Here is an 18,277-nt window from a genome sequence, read left to right as displayed (position 1 = left end):
TCACAAGTGGCAGGGCACCAGATCTTCCTCCCATTACCATCCCAACCCGGATCTCCTGCTCATCACCTCCCAGGCCCTGTGGACAAAGTTCTGCTCCCAGCAATAGTGGCAGACAGGGTGCTTTGCCCTTGTATGTCAGGGTCCACACCTTCTGTCAGCCAAGGTAGCAGGAGCCCACCTGGCCACCACCATCAATTTGTCTAGAATAAGAAGTGGCACGTGTGTGTGCTCTGGAGGCAGGCAGTGGGAACAAGCCCCAGTGATGGGGCTCCCACATACACACCTAGGCTCCTTCTTAGGGTTCCTGCTGCCAGGGGAAACCCACCAGGTTCTCCCTGACTGAGGTGCTCAGCCTGGGTTTCAGAGCCCAGGCTTCCCCTAGCTTTCTGCAACCTGGGTGACCCAGCAACATCTCAGGGAAGCTCCCCACCAACGCAAGGCCGCAGCACAGAGGAAACAGCCCAGAGGGTTTCACACTTGCTTCCTTCCCCCACCTGCAAGGCCCCTTCTCACAGAGAGGTGAGAAAAACATGTCAACCCTTCCCACCCCCCGCAAGTGACCAGCGATCACAGTCTGGTGGCAGCACTCAAACCACTACAACTCAAACCACTTCCTGCCTATTCTGGGGTGGCTTAGACAGTACAAAGAACAGGTAACCAGATGGGGACAGGAGGCACAGAGGCAAGGAATTACCCCAGCTTCTCCTCTGACCTGGCGCTGGGACTTGAGAGGTTGTTTGTGCAGCAGCCTGGCCTTCCACTGGAAAAATCCAACCTGTCTCCCGAGACCCGCGCTAGACTTGAGTTGGACGAGACACCCCTGAACATGAGCGATGACTTCCTAAGCCAGAAGCTGATTGTGCAGCATGGAACCCTGTGCATCTGTGCAACACATAGCAAGCTCCTTCCCAATCTGAGACAGTTCTCTCTGCTTTGAAGCAGAGAACATATACCTTCCTGCCTCTCCTGGTCTGGGCAGTCAGGTAGAAACTCGCTAAAAGACCCCATGAGAAATGGGGCTCGGAGGGCCAGGCTGGTATGCTAGTGAAGCGTGGATGATCTCCGACACTATGCCAGCCATCAGTGGTAGCACGACAGAGAAGGCCACCAGGCCTGGAAGCATGCCATGAGAGAAGTCACAGAACAGTCTGGAAGTAGACAGGCTGAGCTGACATGGCACAGCCTGGATCAGACAAGTAGGGTCTGAAGCCAACCAGGCCATAACGAAGGGAGGAAGGACACAGTCCACAGTGGAGAAATCCAGGTGCTGGGCTCTAAGTAGAGACTTACAAGAGCTTCGTTTTCTTTCTAGGCCCAGTGCTGGCTGTCAAAGAATCTTCACCTTAGACATCAAGAATCACAAATTAGCCACCTGACACATCTCTCTGCTTCCAGAGAGGAGGGGACAGCTCAGTCCCATTTTCCAGATAAGAAAAAATGAGGCCTGGGGTGCGTGGGAGAGCTGCCCAAGGCCATTCAGTTGGTAACCGACACCAGGCAGGACCAGCCCTATCTAGGTGGCAGCTACTCCCTAAAGCTACACTGCCACTCCCCTCTGGAGATACTGGGCAAAGGATGTGGCTCTCCAGAACTGATTTCCCAAGTTATCCTTTTTTGTTTTTTAGAACAATCCAGACTGCAGCCCGGTTGCTGAGCTCCACGAAGGTAAACTTCCACTTGCCACCTCTTGTCTGGCCTACACCCGGTATCATCTCCTTTTCCTCTAGCACCTGCTTCATTGACCAAACACAGTAATTACACGGCTTTGCTCCCAACTTCAGAGGCGAGCCCTGGCAGTCCTCTGGCTCTGGAAGTGGCGAATCTGAGGTCATTCTGCCTTCATAGGACAGTTTTTCTGGGACATATGCCGACTACAGCCAGATAGGTGCTCTAGGCTCCAGAAAGGCCTCAGGCCCTGTTCAATGCAAGATGGCTAAGTTGTCTCTGTCCCTGCTATTCGAAGCAGGATGGCTGAGCTCTCCCTCCTGAAAGGCCACCTCATGGCAGGCGAGAGGAATCAAAGGCCAGCACCCTGGTGACAGTCCTAACCTCTGAACTCAGGATTGGGGGCTATAAAGAATTAAGGCACGAGAATGGGAAAAGATTATCTTTTGATACTAAAAGGGTCACTGTGCTGAACTAGAAATGAAATAAAGTCAAGATCTTGATACAGAGCTGGGGAGATGGCTCAATTGGTAAAGTACTTACTGCACTAACCAGGTAGACCTGAGTCTAATTCCCACTGCCCAGGTAAAAGGCTAGGCAAGGGGGCATGTGTGTGTAATCCCAGCACTGAGGATCTCTAGGGCTCACTGGCTGGCCAGCTCAGCTCAATCAGCAGTCCCGGGTCCTTGTGACAGAGCCTGTCTCGATAAAATAAGGTTGACAGCTCCTGGGTTTGATCTCTGGTCTCCACATACATGCACACCCACACACATCCAAACATGCCCCCCCCACACACACAACACAATCTTGACAGAAGGAATTCAAAACACTGCCACTGTTATTAGTGGCACCATCCCCTCTCTTCCTTGCTTGTTCCTTCCCCTGAGGATTAGGTGACTGTACCCTTCTTGGCATTGTATTTTTAGAGAAGAGTAAAAACACAGACAGTTTAGGACTGACCACATGGGCATCTCTGGAGCTTTGTGGGAAAGGGTCAAAGAGCTCTCAGCCCACGTGCAAACACCCACACAGGTGACACATCTCTCCAGGTCCCTTCCTCAGTGACTTGCCTTCAAAACTCTACAGACAACTGGAGTCATTCTCCTTAGCCACTCTGCCAAAGTTCCATCAAGTTTCTGTTGCCTGATGGGCCCTGGGTCTGATGCAGGGACCACAGAAATAGACCAAGCCCAGCCCTGCCCCTAATAAAGTCGCCATTTAGCAGTGACATATTTCCTCTGCCCTAATGTGCCCACTAAAAGCTTTTAGACACTTACTGTTGAATCACTATCGGGATCCTCCCCAGGAGGAGCACAGCTTCTTTTCCGGCAGGCAAGGCCCAACTGCCCACAGGCCCCAGCAGGGAGAAGAAGGGGGTGCCTTTCATCAGCAGTCCTGAGCCTGATGGGAGCCCCCTCTCCCTCAAAGGCCCAAGTACTCACTTTAAGAATCATCTTCTTATCACTAATGGAGGGAAACAGCACAGAAAGAAATCTGAGAGAAGATGGGAAAGGCCACTCTCAAGGAAAATGGTCCAGGGTATCCTGTAGGCACTGAAGAAAGGTTCAATAACACTCAAGGTGGGCTCACAGGCCACGTGGCAAGGCTGGCCTCAACCTTCCAGACTTTGGCTTAGGGCTCTGTGGCAGGTGCACAAGGGCCTAAGGGCAGCCCTCATGGGCTCCGGCTTTATGCCAGATTCCATTTTTGACCAGAATATGTACACCAATGGAGAAGAATGGATTAAATAGCAGGGACATCTACAGGGCTCAGCGATGGCTTTCCTCCACCATGTTTCAGCATGCAGGCAACTACACAACATTTCTCTGCAGAATCCTCCAGAAGGGCCCCTGGGCAGAAATCACTGACCCTACTTTCTAGGTGAAGTGAGGAGACTCAAGTCTCACTGTGCAGATTGCGACCTCAGGCCTCACAGCTCGACATTCCAGGACTGCTCTCCATTCAGGTTCAAGCATGGTATCTACAGCCCCTAACAGGTACGGTTGCTTAGCAACACTGGATAACAGCCAAATGATACTAGGCACTAGATTCCCCCTCTGCCACCTCAGTTCTGACTTTAAGGAGATACATACTCACTCAGTGAGGGGAAGGAGGTACCAGGAGGATAAGGGTTCTGTATCAATATGCTGGGTCACCCCAATTCCATCAGAAAGGCCTCTGAACTCAGAGCAGGAAGTTGAGCCCCCAACCTCAGCTGATCTCAGCTGTCTCCCCAGACTGAGAGGGCTTAGCACAGTGGACACCTCACCTTCAGGGATGGCATCCTCCTGATACACAGGCCGGAGCAACTGCAAGGGAAAAAGCAAGAGCTTCAGTCACAAGAATGGGCAGAGCAGTCCAGCAGGTGGCTGCATACAGGCCTGGGGAATGGCAAGTGGAGGGAGTGTCATAGGGCACGGGGGAAACTCAGTGTTCCCTTAAGGTGGAATAGAGTTAAAAAGGCTTCGTGCACCATGAAACTGCGGCCCTCTGAGAGACCACAGCTCCCTTCTTGGCAGCTTGTTCTAAAGTACATTCCATGGACCACAGGGATGGTGAGATTACCATACAGAGGTGTCTTCACAACCCAACTTTCTGTTTTGGAGACATGCTTAGCTTACCACGGGGGACCCAGTGCCCTTTCACATCCAGCGATCCATACCTGGCTTCCAGGATTCAGCGGGGCCAGGATGATGTAGTTGGGGTCGGTGGGGGTGGTGGCCCGAGACAGTGCAGGCAGGGTGTGCTGGCCGCTGCGCTTGCCCACCTCGGTGTAGCGTTCCCAGCCACCAAGCAGCAGCCCATCAGAGCTGTCACACACCAGGTGGCAGCTGTGGCGCTGCTCAGGACGGGACGGAGGCCCATGGGTACAGTTCTTCTCTCTTTTGTTAGGGGGTGACAAGAGGTCATGTGTGGACTTGCAGGACGCCCGTCGCAAAACTCCACCGTCTGGCCCTGGCTTGATCTGGGGGACCACACGCCACACGAGCAGGATGATCTCACTAGGACAGCTCCTAGAAATTTCAGAGAGGAGTTCAGACTTGGGGAAACCAGAGCCAGTGAGGGTAGGAAGCCCGCAGGGCAGAGAGCAAGTGAAGAAAGCTAAGTGAGAGCAAGCAAATGCCATGGAGTTGCTGCGGAAGCAGAGGAAAAGGGACCGTGAGGGTGTTGCCCCACAGAGTCAAGTGGCTCAAATATTTTACAGAATAAACTTTAAATCGTGCAGTTGAAACATTTACGCTGTCTACACACCCTTAAACAAAGGGTTCGGCCATTCAGTAGCATAATTAGCTGACGTGGAACCAGCCCCCCTTCCCCCCCCAACCATGGCAGGAATCACCGGGTCTGTTTAGAGTCTTTCCTGCTGTTTGCTGTGGGATCAGCATTCATCTGAGCCCGAACCTGCCTGCGTTTCCAGGCCAAGAAACGCATCCCTGAGGAGCGATGTAAACCACTCACAGCTGGACAGAGAGCAGAAAGAGCTGAACAGGGCAAGGCAGTGTGCCCAGGGCTGGGTGGGGGGAAACATGCCATCCGCCGCCCACAGCCCCCGTCACCGGATCTCGTGTGCCAGCTCCACACATTTCCAGTGCTCCACAGGCCTCTCATTCAGTTGTAGCACGGTATCCAGCTGCTGCAGGCCTGCCCTCTCTGCTGGGCCCCCTGCAAGGACAAAAAAAAAAAAAAAAAAAAAAAGCCTGAGTCCTTCGCTTCCCTAGTGACCGAGGGCAAGGATTGCCCCCTTTCTCTCTGTTGCTCTGTCTGAGAACGAGGTGGCTGTCCAGGGCGGTATCCTTTGCCACCTTCTCCCTCACCCTAGCTACACCCCCACCCCCACGCCACCGCTATCCCTCTCTAAGGGTCTCCTAGAACAGTAAGGAAGTGATATCTTTTTTGGTGGTGGTGATGGTGAAGGGGTGTGTGTGTGTATGTGTGTGTGTCTGTCTGTCTGTGTGTCTGTGTGAATGTGGGAGAGGGTGGGGGAGATGGAGGGAGAAACATATGTGCACATGCATATAGAAGCCAGAGGACAGACAACCTCTATACAAGAAGTGACTTTCCTCAGGCACTCTCTCTGTCTCGCTGTCTCTCTCTTTTAAGACAGAGACTCTCATTGGCCTGGGACCCATTAACTAAGCTACTCCACTAAGTTCCAACCATCTTCCTTTCTCTGCCTTGCCAGTAGTATAATTACAAACATTAGCCACTGTGCCTGGCTCTGTGTGTGTGTGTGTGTGTGTGTGCCTGGCTCTGTGTGTGTGCCTGGCTCTGTGTGTGTGCCTGGCTCTGTGTGTGTGCCTGGCTCTGTGTGTGTGTGTGTGTGTGTGTGTGTGTGTTGCAGAGTTCTCACTCTTGCAAGGTGAGTACCAACTAAATTACCTTCTGGCCTCTGCTTATTTTCTTATTGCTTTTTGTTTGTTTTGCTTGAAAGTATTTTGCTTTGTTTTGTTTTGATAAGGGGCAGAGTACCGTGATATAGGCTAGGCTAGCTTTGAACTTCCATTATCTCATTCTGGAATTCTCCTGTGTGCAGGGGCTACAGGTATGAGCTACCACACCCAGCTAGGAATGTCTACTTCTAAGTGTTAAGTGGGCAGATAGGACGAACATTCATAAATGGCTTTCATTAGTCATCACAATTCAAGTTTAGTTCCTCTTCAGAAACCACCAGGAATCAAAATATAACACCTATCTTCATTTTGATAAAACAAACAAAATAAATCATGGGTCTGTTTTCATAAACTTCAGATTCATCTGTGGGTCATTTAAAAATATTATTCTTTTCCTTTCGAAAACCCAGCCCCTGGTCCAGTGTGAGGCCCCTTCCAGCTCCAGACCATCTGCAAAGACCAGCTGCCTGATGGGAGGGTAGGGCTGGCATCCTTTGCCATTCACTTACCAGAATCCACGGCCTGGACTCGGACCGGAGAGTCACAGCAGATGGTGAAACCAAAGCCGTCTTTGCCCCTCCGGATAGTGATCTAGGACACAGCCCTGCCCAATTACTCCAGAGTTTTGAACCTGGGAAACCTCTAAGCCCCACCCAGAACCACCTTCCTCTCCACAGGAACCAGACCTGAGGAGCAAGCAGCCACTCTCTGTCCCTATCTGAGACCCAGCATCTTAACCGACTTGTGGGCCGAACAAGCTGCTGAGAGCTCAAGGGGAGGGCAGAATGGACAGGATCTGGGAACAGGATAAACCTTGCCCCTTGTGGTCCCAACACCTCAGCGGCTGCCTGCCTCCCTCTCAGCTTCCTTTCCCATGGAGGTCTTGGGAATCTTAGCCCAGAGTTTGTCTTGTGCTAGGGGCCCACAATTAAAGCCAAGCAGGTAGCGGTCCTCCCAGAACACCAGGGAGGGAAAACAGGACATACTCTCTCAGCCTATGGCCCAGTGTCAGGGGAAGAGTGCTGGGGTTCACGGGCACAGGCAGGCTTGAGCAGAGCCTCCCAGCAGCCAGGAGGAGAGTTCCCAAGAGAGGAGGTGGGCACAGGCAGAGCCAAGGCCTCCTGGATAAACCAGCACTAGCCACACGCTTCATTCTGCCTGCACAGGGCTACGTGCATGGGAGGGTCACGGAAGTTCCATCCAAGGACCCTTCCATCTGGATGCTTTTTTGCAGACCAACTCTCTAATCCAACTCCTGCTGTATGTCATGCACTGCTGAGGTACACCCGGGGAGGGTGGCACTTGGTCTCTGGCTATGAGAGAGGACAAGGCCACACAAATCTCTCCAAAGTAAAGTAGGCCATGACAAGCAACAGAGGCCAAAATAGAACTGTATAGCAATCAGACCTGTGTGACCCCAGACACCATGCTTGTGCACGGCAGGAGTTCGGCAAAAGCTTTGTCTGTTAGGGCGCTGACAAGCATCCCACCTAAAGAATGTTTACATCTGTGGCTTTGGAAATGGCTTAGTGTAGTGGCTCTCACCCTTCTGAATGCTACAACCCCTTAATACAGTTCCTCTTGTTATGGTGACCCCCCCCATCATAAAATTACCTTCATTGCTACTTTATAACTGTAATTTTGCTACTGTTATGAATCGTAATGTGAATATCTGATATGCAGGATGTCTGATATGCGACCCTGTGAAAGGGTCGTTCAACCTTCTAAACCGGTCTCGACCCCACTGGTTGAGAACAGCCGGCTTAGCTATACTAGCACATGAGTTCTATTCCCAGCATCCATGTCAGGAGTCTCATAGCCACCTGTAACACCAGCTCCAGGGGAGACCCAACAACTCTCACCTTCATGTACACACACCTATCCACACATATAAACATAATTAAAAAAAAAAAAAACTTTTAAAACAAAATCTTCAAAAATCAAAAAGAACGATCCTGTGTGCAGCATGGCCCACTGGCTCATTCAGATGATTAGATCAGAAGACGATCTCAGAGGGAGTCCCAGGACACCCCAGGAAAGGGCAAGAACAGGGTGGCTCCCAACAAGGTACAAGAGGAGGTGTCCTGGCCAGGAAGAGGAAGAAAACAGTTCAGTGAGCCTGGGCTGGGTCAAGGGTGCCACCAGCCTTTGACAGAGCCTGCTGTCTCTTAGGGCTGGGCGCCTGATGATACCCCAAGGCCGGGCACAGTGAAGGGGAGCAGGCAGGAGCCCAGGGTGACCAAAGGTCCCCGACGCTCTGCTTCCCACCAGTCCTGGGCCTGGATTCAAAGCAAGTTTGTAAAACAGGAAATCTGACAGACAAGGGGGAGGGAGAGAGGGCAGGAAAATACCCCGTTCCCATAAGAATTCTGGGAAAACACACAGCTAAGACAGGAAGAGAAGGAAAAAAGTGGGAAGAAAGAAAGCTAAACAAAGCCAGGAGTGAATGTGGACTGAGGAAGAATGACAGATCTCTCGTGGCCCGGCCACGGCAGGCCCAGAGAAGACAGCAGGAACCACTGTGTGGGGCTAACAGGGGACTTGCACCCAACCCTCCACGCCACACAGGCACCCTCCCAGCCCTGCCCCAAGCCTACACCACAGGGTACTGAGGATGATCTCTCCTTTCCGGAGGGTGAGCTTCTGAAGATGAATGTGTTTCTAAATTCTGGAGCTCTGGTCCAAGCAGGGACAGGAGCCTCTTTACCTCTCTGAGTGCCACTCCAGAGAACAATCCCACCCTGTTGGCAAGCAAAGGAGTGGCAGGAGAGGAAATATAAGGAAAGGAGAGCGACGCCTGGCTTTGTGGGAGGAGCGGACTGTAATGGAAGCAGAACCTCGCTCGCTCTGGCCATCATGACCTCTAGGAATGAAGAGAGTGGTATCCAAACAGTCTGTCCATCACTACAGCCCAAGTTTACAGCGTCAGCAAGCCCATTTTACAGAGAAGGTAACCAAGGTCCAAAGGCTGGGAATGCTCCCCCACCCCGCCTCTCTGACCTTGGGCTCAAGGAGGGAGACTGTGCCCTCCTGACTCTGGGACCTCAGCAGCTCCTGTGTCTCAGCCATGTCAGCACCTGTCTAGTTGCTGAAGTTCTGTCACACCTGGACTCCTGTCCCTAGCTGCCAGCGTTGACTGGCCACTCCCTAGAGGTGAGCTGCAAACACAAGCCAAGCACTTCATAGGAGTTGTCCTACACTCCCATAGGCTTGTCTCTGTTTCACTACTCCTATGTTAGGGACGAGGGACTGTGAACTGCTCAAGAGAGGCAGCTAAAGGGGACTGAGCTGGACTAGAGCTCTGGTCCCATACAAAGTTTAGTGAGTTCAATTCTGCCCCTAGCTTCTAATGCAGGGGACATCTTACTCTGAGTCCCGAGCTGTGGGTCCAGTCCATGTGTGCACCAGGTCCCACTCTGACCACCAGCACATCCCAGTCTCCTGGCTCCTTGGCCCAAGGGCACCTGGGATTTCACTAGCTTCCCTCTGGTGTTCACCCTGCCCCACCACCTAACTGCAGCCAAGAAGGGAACATAGGTTGGGACAGCAGGGCAGGACCTGAGAGCCGGGTAAGGCTGGGAGGAACATCTGGATACCTGAGTGACAGAGGCAGGTGCAGAGGACCCTGTGGGCATCTCCTTGTGACCTATACACTAAGGAGTTAGGACCTAGATTGTAATGAGGGCCTTCTCTGTGCTTGTGTGCTCCCTTCAGCTTGGACACTACCCAAATCTGGGTTTCTTTTACTTTTATACCCAACCCATTCTTATTTTATAAGAGAGAAAGTCCTAGCTGGGTGGTGGTGGCTCGTGCCTTTAATCCTAACATTTAGGAGGCAGAGGCAGGCAGATCTCTGAGTTCAAGGACAGTCAGGGATACACAGAAAAACCCTGTCACAAAAAGAAAGAAAGAGAAAAGAAGGAAGGAAGAAAGAAAGAAAAACCTAGTTCTAGAAGAGTCTCAGGGGTGACGGTTACCATCACTTCTGACTCTGCCCACCTCCCAGCCCAGAAGCTAAGAGGCAGACTCAGTGAAGTTGGACTCTAAAGCCACAAGAATGTGGAGTCATTTCAAGGCAGCAGAGAGGAAAACATATACACACACAGAATAGCCTATCTCACGCAGAAGCACCAACACACCAACACACACAAGAGACAAAATGGGTGTGACTGCCCACCAGAAACAGGAAAGTCAGCAATACTGTAGCTCTCCGGAGTCACAAAACACCATAGCCCCAAAACCATCTCAGAGCTGAGATGCCTTTTTAAAATAAATAAATAAAAATAAAAAAAAAATCACCTCCTCCCCAGGTGATAGAAGCAAAAAATCAGCTAAATCATCTCATTAAGGATGCCAGCCAATGGTTAGGACCACAGAACTGGCCTCAGCTGACTGTAACACCCGGCGTTAGGTAGCGGTCAGAGCCATGGGTCCAGCCCCTGCCTCGATTTTCCCCCCCACATCAAAATGTTGGGGACAGGAGGAGGCACAAAAGGGCTTGGAGAGAGAGAGTCTATGTGGATGAGCCCCCATCCCTGACTTCACAAACCACACGGGACCCCAGGGGAGTCAGGCACCCACCTGCCGGTAGCGGCGTTCTGAGCACACCTTGCAGAGCCCATTGAAGCGGTTCATGGCTGCGGGTCCTGCCTCAGCTGCCTACCCATGAAAACCCAGCTCTCCCCCCAGCAGCGGGAGCTCTCACTGCGCCCGCCCGTCAGCCTGGCATGACCGCTCTGGGAAGCCCGTCCCACAGAAGAATGGCAGGAAGTCACCTCTCACCTCCCCAAGCCCTGTCTGTGCTGTGTGCCTCTGCAGATAAGCCCGAAGGCTTCCTGAAATCTCGGAATGACAAGGAAGAGGGAGAGTTTTATATTAAAATTCCTGTCAACTAGTTAGTATTCCTTGGGCCTGGCTGGGAGAGGGCGCCTTTGTTCTGGCTGCATTCTCTGCCCTGGGCCACTCTGTGAGTCCAGTGTTCTCACAAACACCCCTCACTGCCTGCTGGAGGGAAGGAAACTCAAGCAGAAAACACGAGATGTTCTATAACAGCACACCTCCCTGAAAATCTCAGGGTCCCCGAGAGCAAATCCAGTGGACGAACCCAGTGGGGACAATCTGGGATGCCCTAAGCACTATACCCAAGTCAGGGAACACAAAACACGCAGAAAGTGATGGGCACTCAGGAGCTACTGCAAAGTCAGCTTCTTCTTTCACAAAAGTGGGCTGTGTAGAGGGACTAATGACACACAGATGTGCAAGTGGGTTCCCAGCCATGGGGGCACCAGCCTCCACATCTTAACAAAGAAATAGAGGCCAAGAGAGGTTACAGTTGAATGCCAGGTTAGAACCCAGTTTCTGCAGTCAAGTACTTTGTAGTCCCAGGATCAGGTCTTGTGAGTGGTGAAGAACGAAGCCAGCCCCCTCTGCCCTCCTAGGAGCCCCTGCATAAGTCCACCTGCTCACTCATGTTAGAACAGAGGCGGTTACTTGATTTGGTTGTCAAGTGATCGTTGGCAGGTAACCAACATCTCTAAATTTTTCAAATGAAGGATTTGAATAAGTGACCTCCTGTTTTCCCAAACCTCTGCTGATCATTGTCTCTGCTAAGCATTATGGACATCTTCAGGGTACATAAGCCCCCAAATCCAATGCACTTGAGATCAGTATCCTTAGTGATAGGAGACAAAATGCAGAGTCTAGCACAAAGTTGGTCTTTCACAAGCTACCTAGAGACCAACAGTGTCGATGTCGAAGTAATTCCCAGAAGTGGCTCCATTGTCACTACCCCCTCAGAGAGTGAGGAGATCTTTGGAAATGATCCCTAAAGCTAGAGGAAGCTTTTAAATCCTAGTAAAGCCATAGAAAGCACATCTGACAAGTTACCCTAGCTCTATAATGGGAGCTAGACCTTTGTACATGGCAAATGTCCTGAAGTGAAATAGAAGTTGTGGTTGGGTTTCTCAGGCCAGCTTGCTACAGCCAAGTTCTCGAAGCCACAGGCAGAAAGCTGCTACTATGCTGGGCAGTGGTGTTCTGAACAGTATGTCCCACAAGAGCTGAACCAAGGCTCTGTCCCAGAACCCAGCACCAGGCTGGGATCCATAGAGGGGTAACCACCCCACAGTGTATGAGGGAATGGATGAGTGCAGTCAACGGCGAGGATTCCTGGATGGCAATGCATCTATAGGCAAGAGTTCAAGAAGCATGCCAACATCAGCATCTACTCAATGATGTCTTCACACTCTAGAGACAGTTCGGCACAGTACACACCCTGTTGAGAGGGGCTATCGACCTCTTGCTGTCTGTATGGCCACAGTGACATGACACCCATTGATCTGCGTATCTCCTTATCTGTAAGGTGGGGTGGTGACAACCCCCCCACCCCTCACAGAGGTGGTGAGAGTTAGATCACAATAGCACCCAAGGGAATAATTGATCCCTGGGAGTTTTATTTTCCTTCTTCTAGTTAAAGAAAACCATAAGTCAACATGACAGGTTCTCCAAAGGGATTGAGTAACTTTTGGACAATTCTTCCAAATCCCTATATAATGTTCTCCAGATTCAAAGCTAGTAGGAAGCCTGAAGCCCATAACTTTCAGATTCAGAGTTATGGCTACTCCCCAGCCCCAGCAGTCCTAACCTGTGAAGATGACACCACCATGGTTCTAGGAGAAACAGTAGTTCTGGGGACCTGGGGGGGGGGGAAGGGAGGATTCTGTTTCCAGAGGTCAAAAATTCTGAAAGATCCAGTCATCTGTGTTTGCTGGCTCTCTCCCACCCTTGTAAAGGTCGTGAGTATCTACATACAGGACAATGGCACGCCTTTCCAAAGACACACCTTAGGAAAGTCAAGAATCCTCCTTCACAATGCATGACTGGCTAAGTTCCAAACACCACATGCTGCCCTCTTTCACAGTCACTTCTTGGGTCAAGAGGCTGACAAAATGCCTGGAGCCATGCTCAGGTTCCACCAGCCCCACAACCAGGAATGTCCCCACCTACCTGGAGTTTCACCCCACTCTCAGGGTCCCCATCTCCTGGCATTCTCAACAGCATGTCTGGAAGGTGATAAAAGCTGAGTCAGAAAGTTCCTACTGGCATGAGGGCCCATGCACAAACAAGCCAGGGCTCAGAGTGTCAGGGCCGTTCCTGGCTTCCAGGATAGAAGGATGCCAAGGCTCAGAGCAAACAGAGGCCCAGGAGCCAGGGCTTTAAGGAAAAGAACAAGACTGAGGGGGCATGAAATCCAAGCCCTGGGCCTCAAGCTCATGGCAGGCCCTAAAACCGCATCTGCGGAGGTGGGATCCCCAAGGTCAGCAAGGATGAGACATAGTGCCTGGGAAGGGGACACTTGAGAAGTAATGACGTTTCTGTGAGTGAGGAAGGGGATCGATCTGTGTGAAGCCAGGTGGCATAAACTCTGAGAAAAGTCCCTCATATGCTAATGATGTCCTGGGCAGGGGTCCTATAAGCACTGGAAAGAAGTCCAGGGAGGCAAAGACCCATGCCTCACTCAGTAAGGGTCAGGAACTTCAAGGGGCATATACACACCTGTCAGGGGCCGGAGCCGCCGCCTAGCCACCTTGAGGTGCTTCGTCCTGCCCAGGTCCTCCCCTAGCAGATAATACCAGCCACTGATCTCCTGTCATGAGGGAAGGGTTGATATGATTAGACCAAAGAGGCAGAGGGAACAGACCAGGGTACCACTATCCCCTCAAAAACAAAACAAACAAACAACAAAAACTGCAGCTAGACATCATTCCTCAGAAGCAGATGGTCCAGCCTCCCTGCCCCAAGGCTACCACCTATACCAAGAAGCCTTCCCTGATGCTCTGGACAGAAATGGTCCTCCCTTATCCTCTTAGAGCTGGAGAACTATGGACTTGCCTCCTGCCTCCTGCCTCCTGCCTCCTGCCTCCTGCCTCCTGCCTCCTGCCTCCTGCCTCCTGCCTCCTGCCTCCTGCCTCCTGCCTCCTGCCTCCTGCCTCCTGCCTCCTGCCTCCTGCCTCCTGCCTCCTGCCTCCTGCCTCCTGCCTCTTGCCTCCTGCCTCCTGCCTCCTGCCTCCAGCCAGGCTCTTTGACATACTTAATTTTGAGCCTGGTAAACAGTAGGTGTGTGTTAAATATTTGCTTTCAGAACAAAAATGAAAGAGTGAAGAGCAGCAGAGAGGCTGCAAAAGTAGATACTCCAGACCTCTGTGCAAGTCTCCATGAGAAGCACCTTCTCTCGGTCCTCGGAAAAGACGGAAGCCAAGGCTGAAGCCAGGAGGTCAAAAGGACCTCCACACAGCCATCTTGTGACTTCATTCCAGGACACAAAGCTTAGTGGCAGGGACACAAAACAGACCACAAGGACATTCTCAAGATGTGTGAGACACGCACACATCCCTATTTCAGAACTTCCGGTTTGGGGCTGCAGTGCCTACTAAGGGCAGGTGAGTCACAGTGACCCAAAGGAAGGCTCCTTTGAGCCCATGTCCTCACCCAGCCTGAGAGGGACATCATCAATTCCAGTGCTGCCCTCTCCTGTACCCAGAAGACAGATAAAGACCACCCTTGTAGAGGGGAACCAGGGGTGCCTGTTCCCCTCACCCACAGCAGATTAGAAGTAGCCATATCCCATGGGACTTGCCAAAATATTTCCTGGCATTCTGGAATCTACCAGATTCGGCACTTCCCAGGGAGCCTAGGGGCTGCCAAACTGCACTCTGGAAGGGGACCCAAACCCTTACCTAGCCCAGTGATAGTAAAAGTCTATAAATGAGGCTACCAACATCAGAGAGCAGCTCAACCCAGGCATTTCCAGGGCCAGTGTGACTATACCAGCCAACCTAGGTGGGCTATTGCTCCAGGTGCTTCCTGTGAACTCACCTTGTCTGGAGTCAAGAGGGACCTCACCCCGAAGCTCATGCAGCCGATGAGTGCACGCTGCCTAGAAGAGCAGAGAGTAAGTCCCCTGCTGTCTGTTCAAGGAAGTCTTCTGTCAAATGTTCCACAGTCTACATGTGGATTCCAAGGGCACTTCCACCTGCTTCTGTCCCTTTGTCCTTCCCACTTAGTGAGGTGAGCAGAGAGTTCTACTCAGTTTCCAGAGGAAGACACCAAGCTTGGTTGATCCCCTCCCCTGGGCATCCTAGGCCTGGGCAAATGCTGCACTCTCTGATGCTGCAGGAGCTCAGGACTACCATGAGTGTTTTAGCTGTCCTGGCGCTGAGTAGGTGCTGTGGCTTGATCTTAGCCACCACCTCAGCTGGGGACAGGCAGTAGGAGGAAAGAAAGCTTTGGGACTTCAGCTCACATAGCTTTGCCTCACATCCGAGCAGGACCTTAGCATTTCTCAGATGGCTGGAGACCAAGTTCCAGACATACCCAACACACAAAAGCCACAATGACCCACAATAATACCACTGACTCAACTGTCAGTGGACAGGCAAGCATGAACCAAGGTCAGGCCTCACACATTGTCAGACCTGGGATTAGGGGTAAAGTTCAAGCTGGACTTCTCGGGTAACAGGAATTCAAAGTGCCTAGAGACATGTCCAACCATCAGGAACATATTAACAGCTTTTAATAATGATAGCATCGATTGATGCTAATGAAACACCAAAGCTTGCTACTGTCACAGGAAAGAACCTGTAGAAAGCTGCAGTTTCATGGGAAACAGAACTACAAGACAAAAACAATGGCTGTGTCTGGTAGGTGGAATTGTTAGCGATTTTCAATTCTTCACAGGAATAGTTGCTGCTTTTGCAATGGGGTGGGGGGTGCAGTGTATAAATGTATTTTTAAGTACATCTATTATTTTACAGCTTTTCACTTAACCCTGATACTTGAGCCTTTTGTGAGTTTTGGTTTTGTTTTGGTTTTCTTTGGTCTTCTCTTTCTACAGCTCCCAACTCAAGATTTCTTTGTAGATGGGCTTAATTACTATCTAGAAACATCACACATATTTAGGTGAGTTTTTGTTTTGTTTGGTCTTCTCTTTCTACAGCTCCCAACTCAAGATTTCTTTGTAGATGGGCTTAATTACTATCTAGAAACATCACACATATTTAGATTGGAGCATAACACTGGCAGTTTTTTACTATCTGTAGGGCCCACGTAGATGGAGGATTTGGCCTGTCCTGGAGGGGACAGTGTTAAAGCAAAGATGGACATAGTAAACTCCCTGTAGCTGTTCCTCCCAGAAAGCTGGTCTATAGGGGCCAGGCCCGGGAGGTAACTCTGAACAACAGAGCATCAAAGGGCTGCCCAAAAACCTGCCTGAAATTTGAGTTATAGATAGAACTCATGCCTAGATCTAAACCCAGTTGGTTCAAGGCAGGTTCAAGGAAAGCTCTCCAGGGATTCTGCAAGGCGCCCACCCATGGTCAAGCAGAGGTCGAGAAGCCTCCACAAATACATATTGTTTGGATTCTCTGGAAAGGGTGGCAGCTTGCCATCTGATAGTTATAAGCACAACAAAACTAGCCTCGCTCAGGCGGCCAAGTCAAGTGAGGGACAGGACACAGAGTACTGCAGACTGGTCCTCAACACTGGCAGCCCGCCTGGCTATATGCTATAAACCACAGCCACAAGACGGGGGCCTCAGAGTTCATCCAACTATTCCTCTTCATGGCAGTGGTTGGCATCGTCTCCAGCTGTGGTTCATGGGCTTCTCCTCCTCACTGTCCTCTCCTATCATTAATAAACTACTCAAGGAAGGTAATACGGTCACCCTATGAAAAAGCCCTTCACCTTCCTACCCCACTGTTCTGAACAAATATCCTTCCCTCCTGGAAAGGGGTCAGAGTGGCACAGGAAGGCTAGACTCCCACAAGCAGCGATCACCCAGATAGCTGCAGCATGAGGACAGCCTTTGGAGGCTCTGCCAGCGCGCCCCTGGCAAGCTTGTTTTTCTCATCAGCACATGTGGGAGCCCCTTGGCTGGTAGTGAGGTGATGCACAGTTTACACTCACACAGGCCACCACTGCAGTCTTCCACATCTCCAGGCTGGGGGTTTAGTTGTAATAAACACTGCCTCTCCCTACTCTGCTGTGAGTGGAATTTTTATTCCCTGGCGCTTAGAGAATGCTAAATGGTTAATAGCCTCCCTTGAGCTTTGCTTCCTGCTAAGGGGCCTCCAGTGATTTCATGATCATTCAGGCAGAGTAAATTGTCACAATTAATGTCCACAAGCAGGAACCTCTCTCTGAGTGTTCTTCAATTAGCTACTTCTGAAGGCTGCTTTTTGAAAACCCTTTGGAGGAAGAACTGCTTATATAAGCAGCCTAGGCATACGGCAAGGTACGAGCTGGCTTACCAACTTGATTCCATGTAGGAGAGGCTGGCAGTTTTCCTCTGTGAAGAGGCTCTAGAACCACGCCTTGGTCACTGCTGACTGCCAAGGCTTTCAGCTCCAGGCTTCTGCACTCAGCGAAGGCTTGACAAATGGGGGAATCCATCATGCCCGTGGTTGGCAGGCACTGGGCAAGGAGCCCCAGTATTAAGGAAATAAGACAAATAGGCAGGAATTTAAATAGCAGTTCAAGAGAGCAATACAGGACCTGGCACAAGATGGAGTGAGATTGACAGATGAACGGTGCGGGCAACAAATTGTGAAGGCACAAGAGGCAGTTGGGGTTGGGAGGCTTGCAGGAGCTCTAATGAGCAGAGCCAGAAAGAGTGAGAGGAAAAGCATTGAGAGAGGGGACCAAAAAGTGCAGAGGTTCAGAGGTGACTTTATGGAGCACATGGCAGGACAGTGCTCAGCTTACTGCAAGACGAAGCATTACATTTTGGGGAAGCCACATCAATCTGCTCATTTGAGAACCTTGAACTATTTTGTATCATATGGTTATATAATTTAATCTTTATTTCAAGTGCGATGCCTTAAATTGAGTACATGTTTTTCTATTCACTTTTTTCTTTGGGCTAAGTACCCATCACTGGTCATAAGCTATCTGATATTAGATCACTATACTTGGCACAAAGATCCTGTTTGTAAAAGGGCTAGAGGAGAGGCTGTCCCTAGAGTACTAAGGGTGGTGCCTGCCATACGGCAAAGCAGACCTTTGATATATGCAGCTACTGTTATCATAGAAGAGTCCATTATTTAATTAGACATATATAATTTTTTTTTAAAAAATCTATTAATAGTCTTCTACAACAGTCTTTCACACTGTCTTTCAAATGTCTTTCAGAGGAACAATTACATTTTTCTCCAAGGTTATTCTCT

At 50.7% G+C, this 18,277-nt stretch overlaps 1 protein-coding gene across 23 annotated transcripts in view; it reads right to left on the bottom strand.

Moving 5' to 3' along the window:
- The window catches only part of Rgs3 (regulator of G protein signaling 3), a 117,042-nt gene that overhangs the window by 70,254 nt on the left and 28,511 nt on the right, over positions 1-18,277 (bottom strand). For 18 of the 23 annotated variants that reach the window (XM_051187930.1, XM_051187938.1, XM_051187939.1 and 15 more), the window contains exons 1-7: positions 14,931-15,112; positions 13,611-13,701; positions 13,062-13,117; positions 6,566-6,647; positions 5,223-5,328; positions 4,328-4,679; positions 3,935-3,974 (exon numbers count right to left, since the gene is read on the bottom strand). In XM_051187930.1, coding sequence (XP_051043887.1) covers positions 3,935-3,974; positions 4,328-4,679; positions 5,223-5,328; positions 6,566-6,647; positions 13,062-13,117; positions 13,611-13,701; positions 14,931-14,969 — 766 coding nt within the window. In that variant the 5' untranslated portion in view covers positions 14,970-15,112. Of the gene's footprint in view, positions 1-3,934; positions 3,975-4,327; positions 4,680-5,222; positions 5,329-6,565; positions 6,648-10,637; positions 11,051-13,061; positions 13,118-13,610; positions 13,702-14,930; positions 15,113-18,277 lie in introns of those variants that run through there. The other 5 variants (XM_051187944.1, XM_051187945.1, XM_051187946.1 and 2 more) reach the window with 3 other exon arrangements.

Source organism: Phodopus roborovskii, unplaced genomic scaffold, assembly GCF_943737965.1.
Source record: "Phodopus roborovskii unplaced genomic scaffold, PHOROB, whole genome shotgun sequence".
Lineage (NCBI taxonomy): Eukaryota > Metazoa > Chordata > Mammalia > Rodentia > Cricetidae > Phodopus > Phodopus roborovskii.
This window is presented reverse-complemented; position numbering and strand designations above follow the sequence as displayed.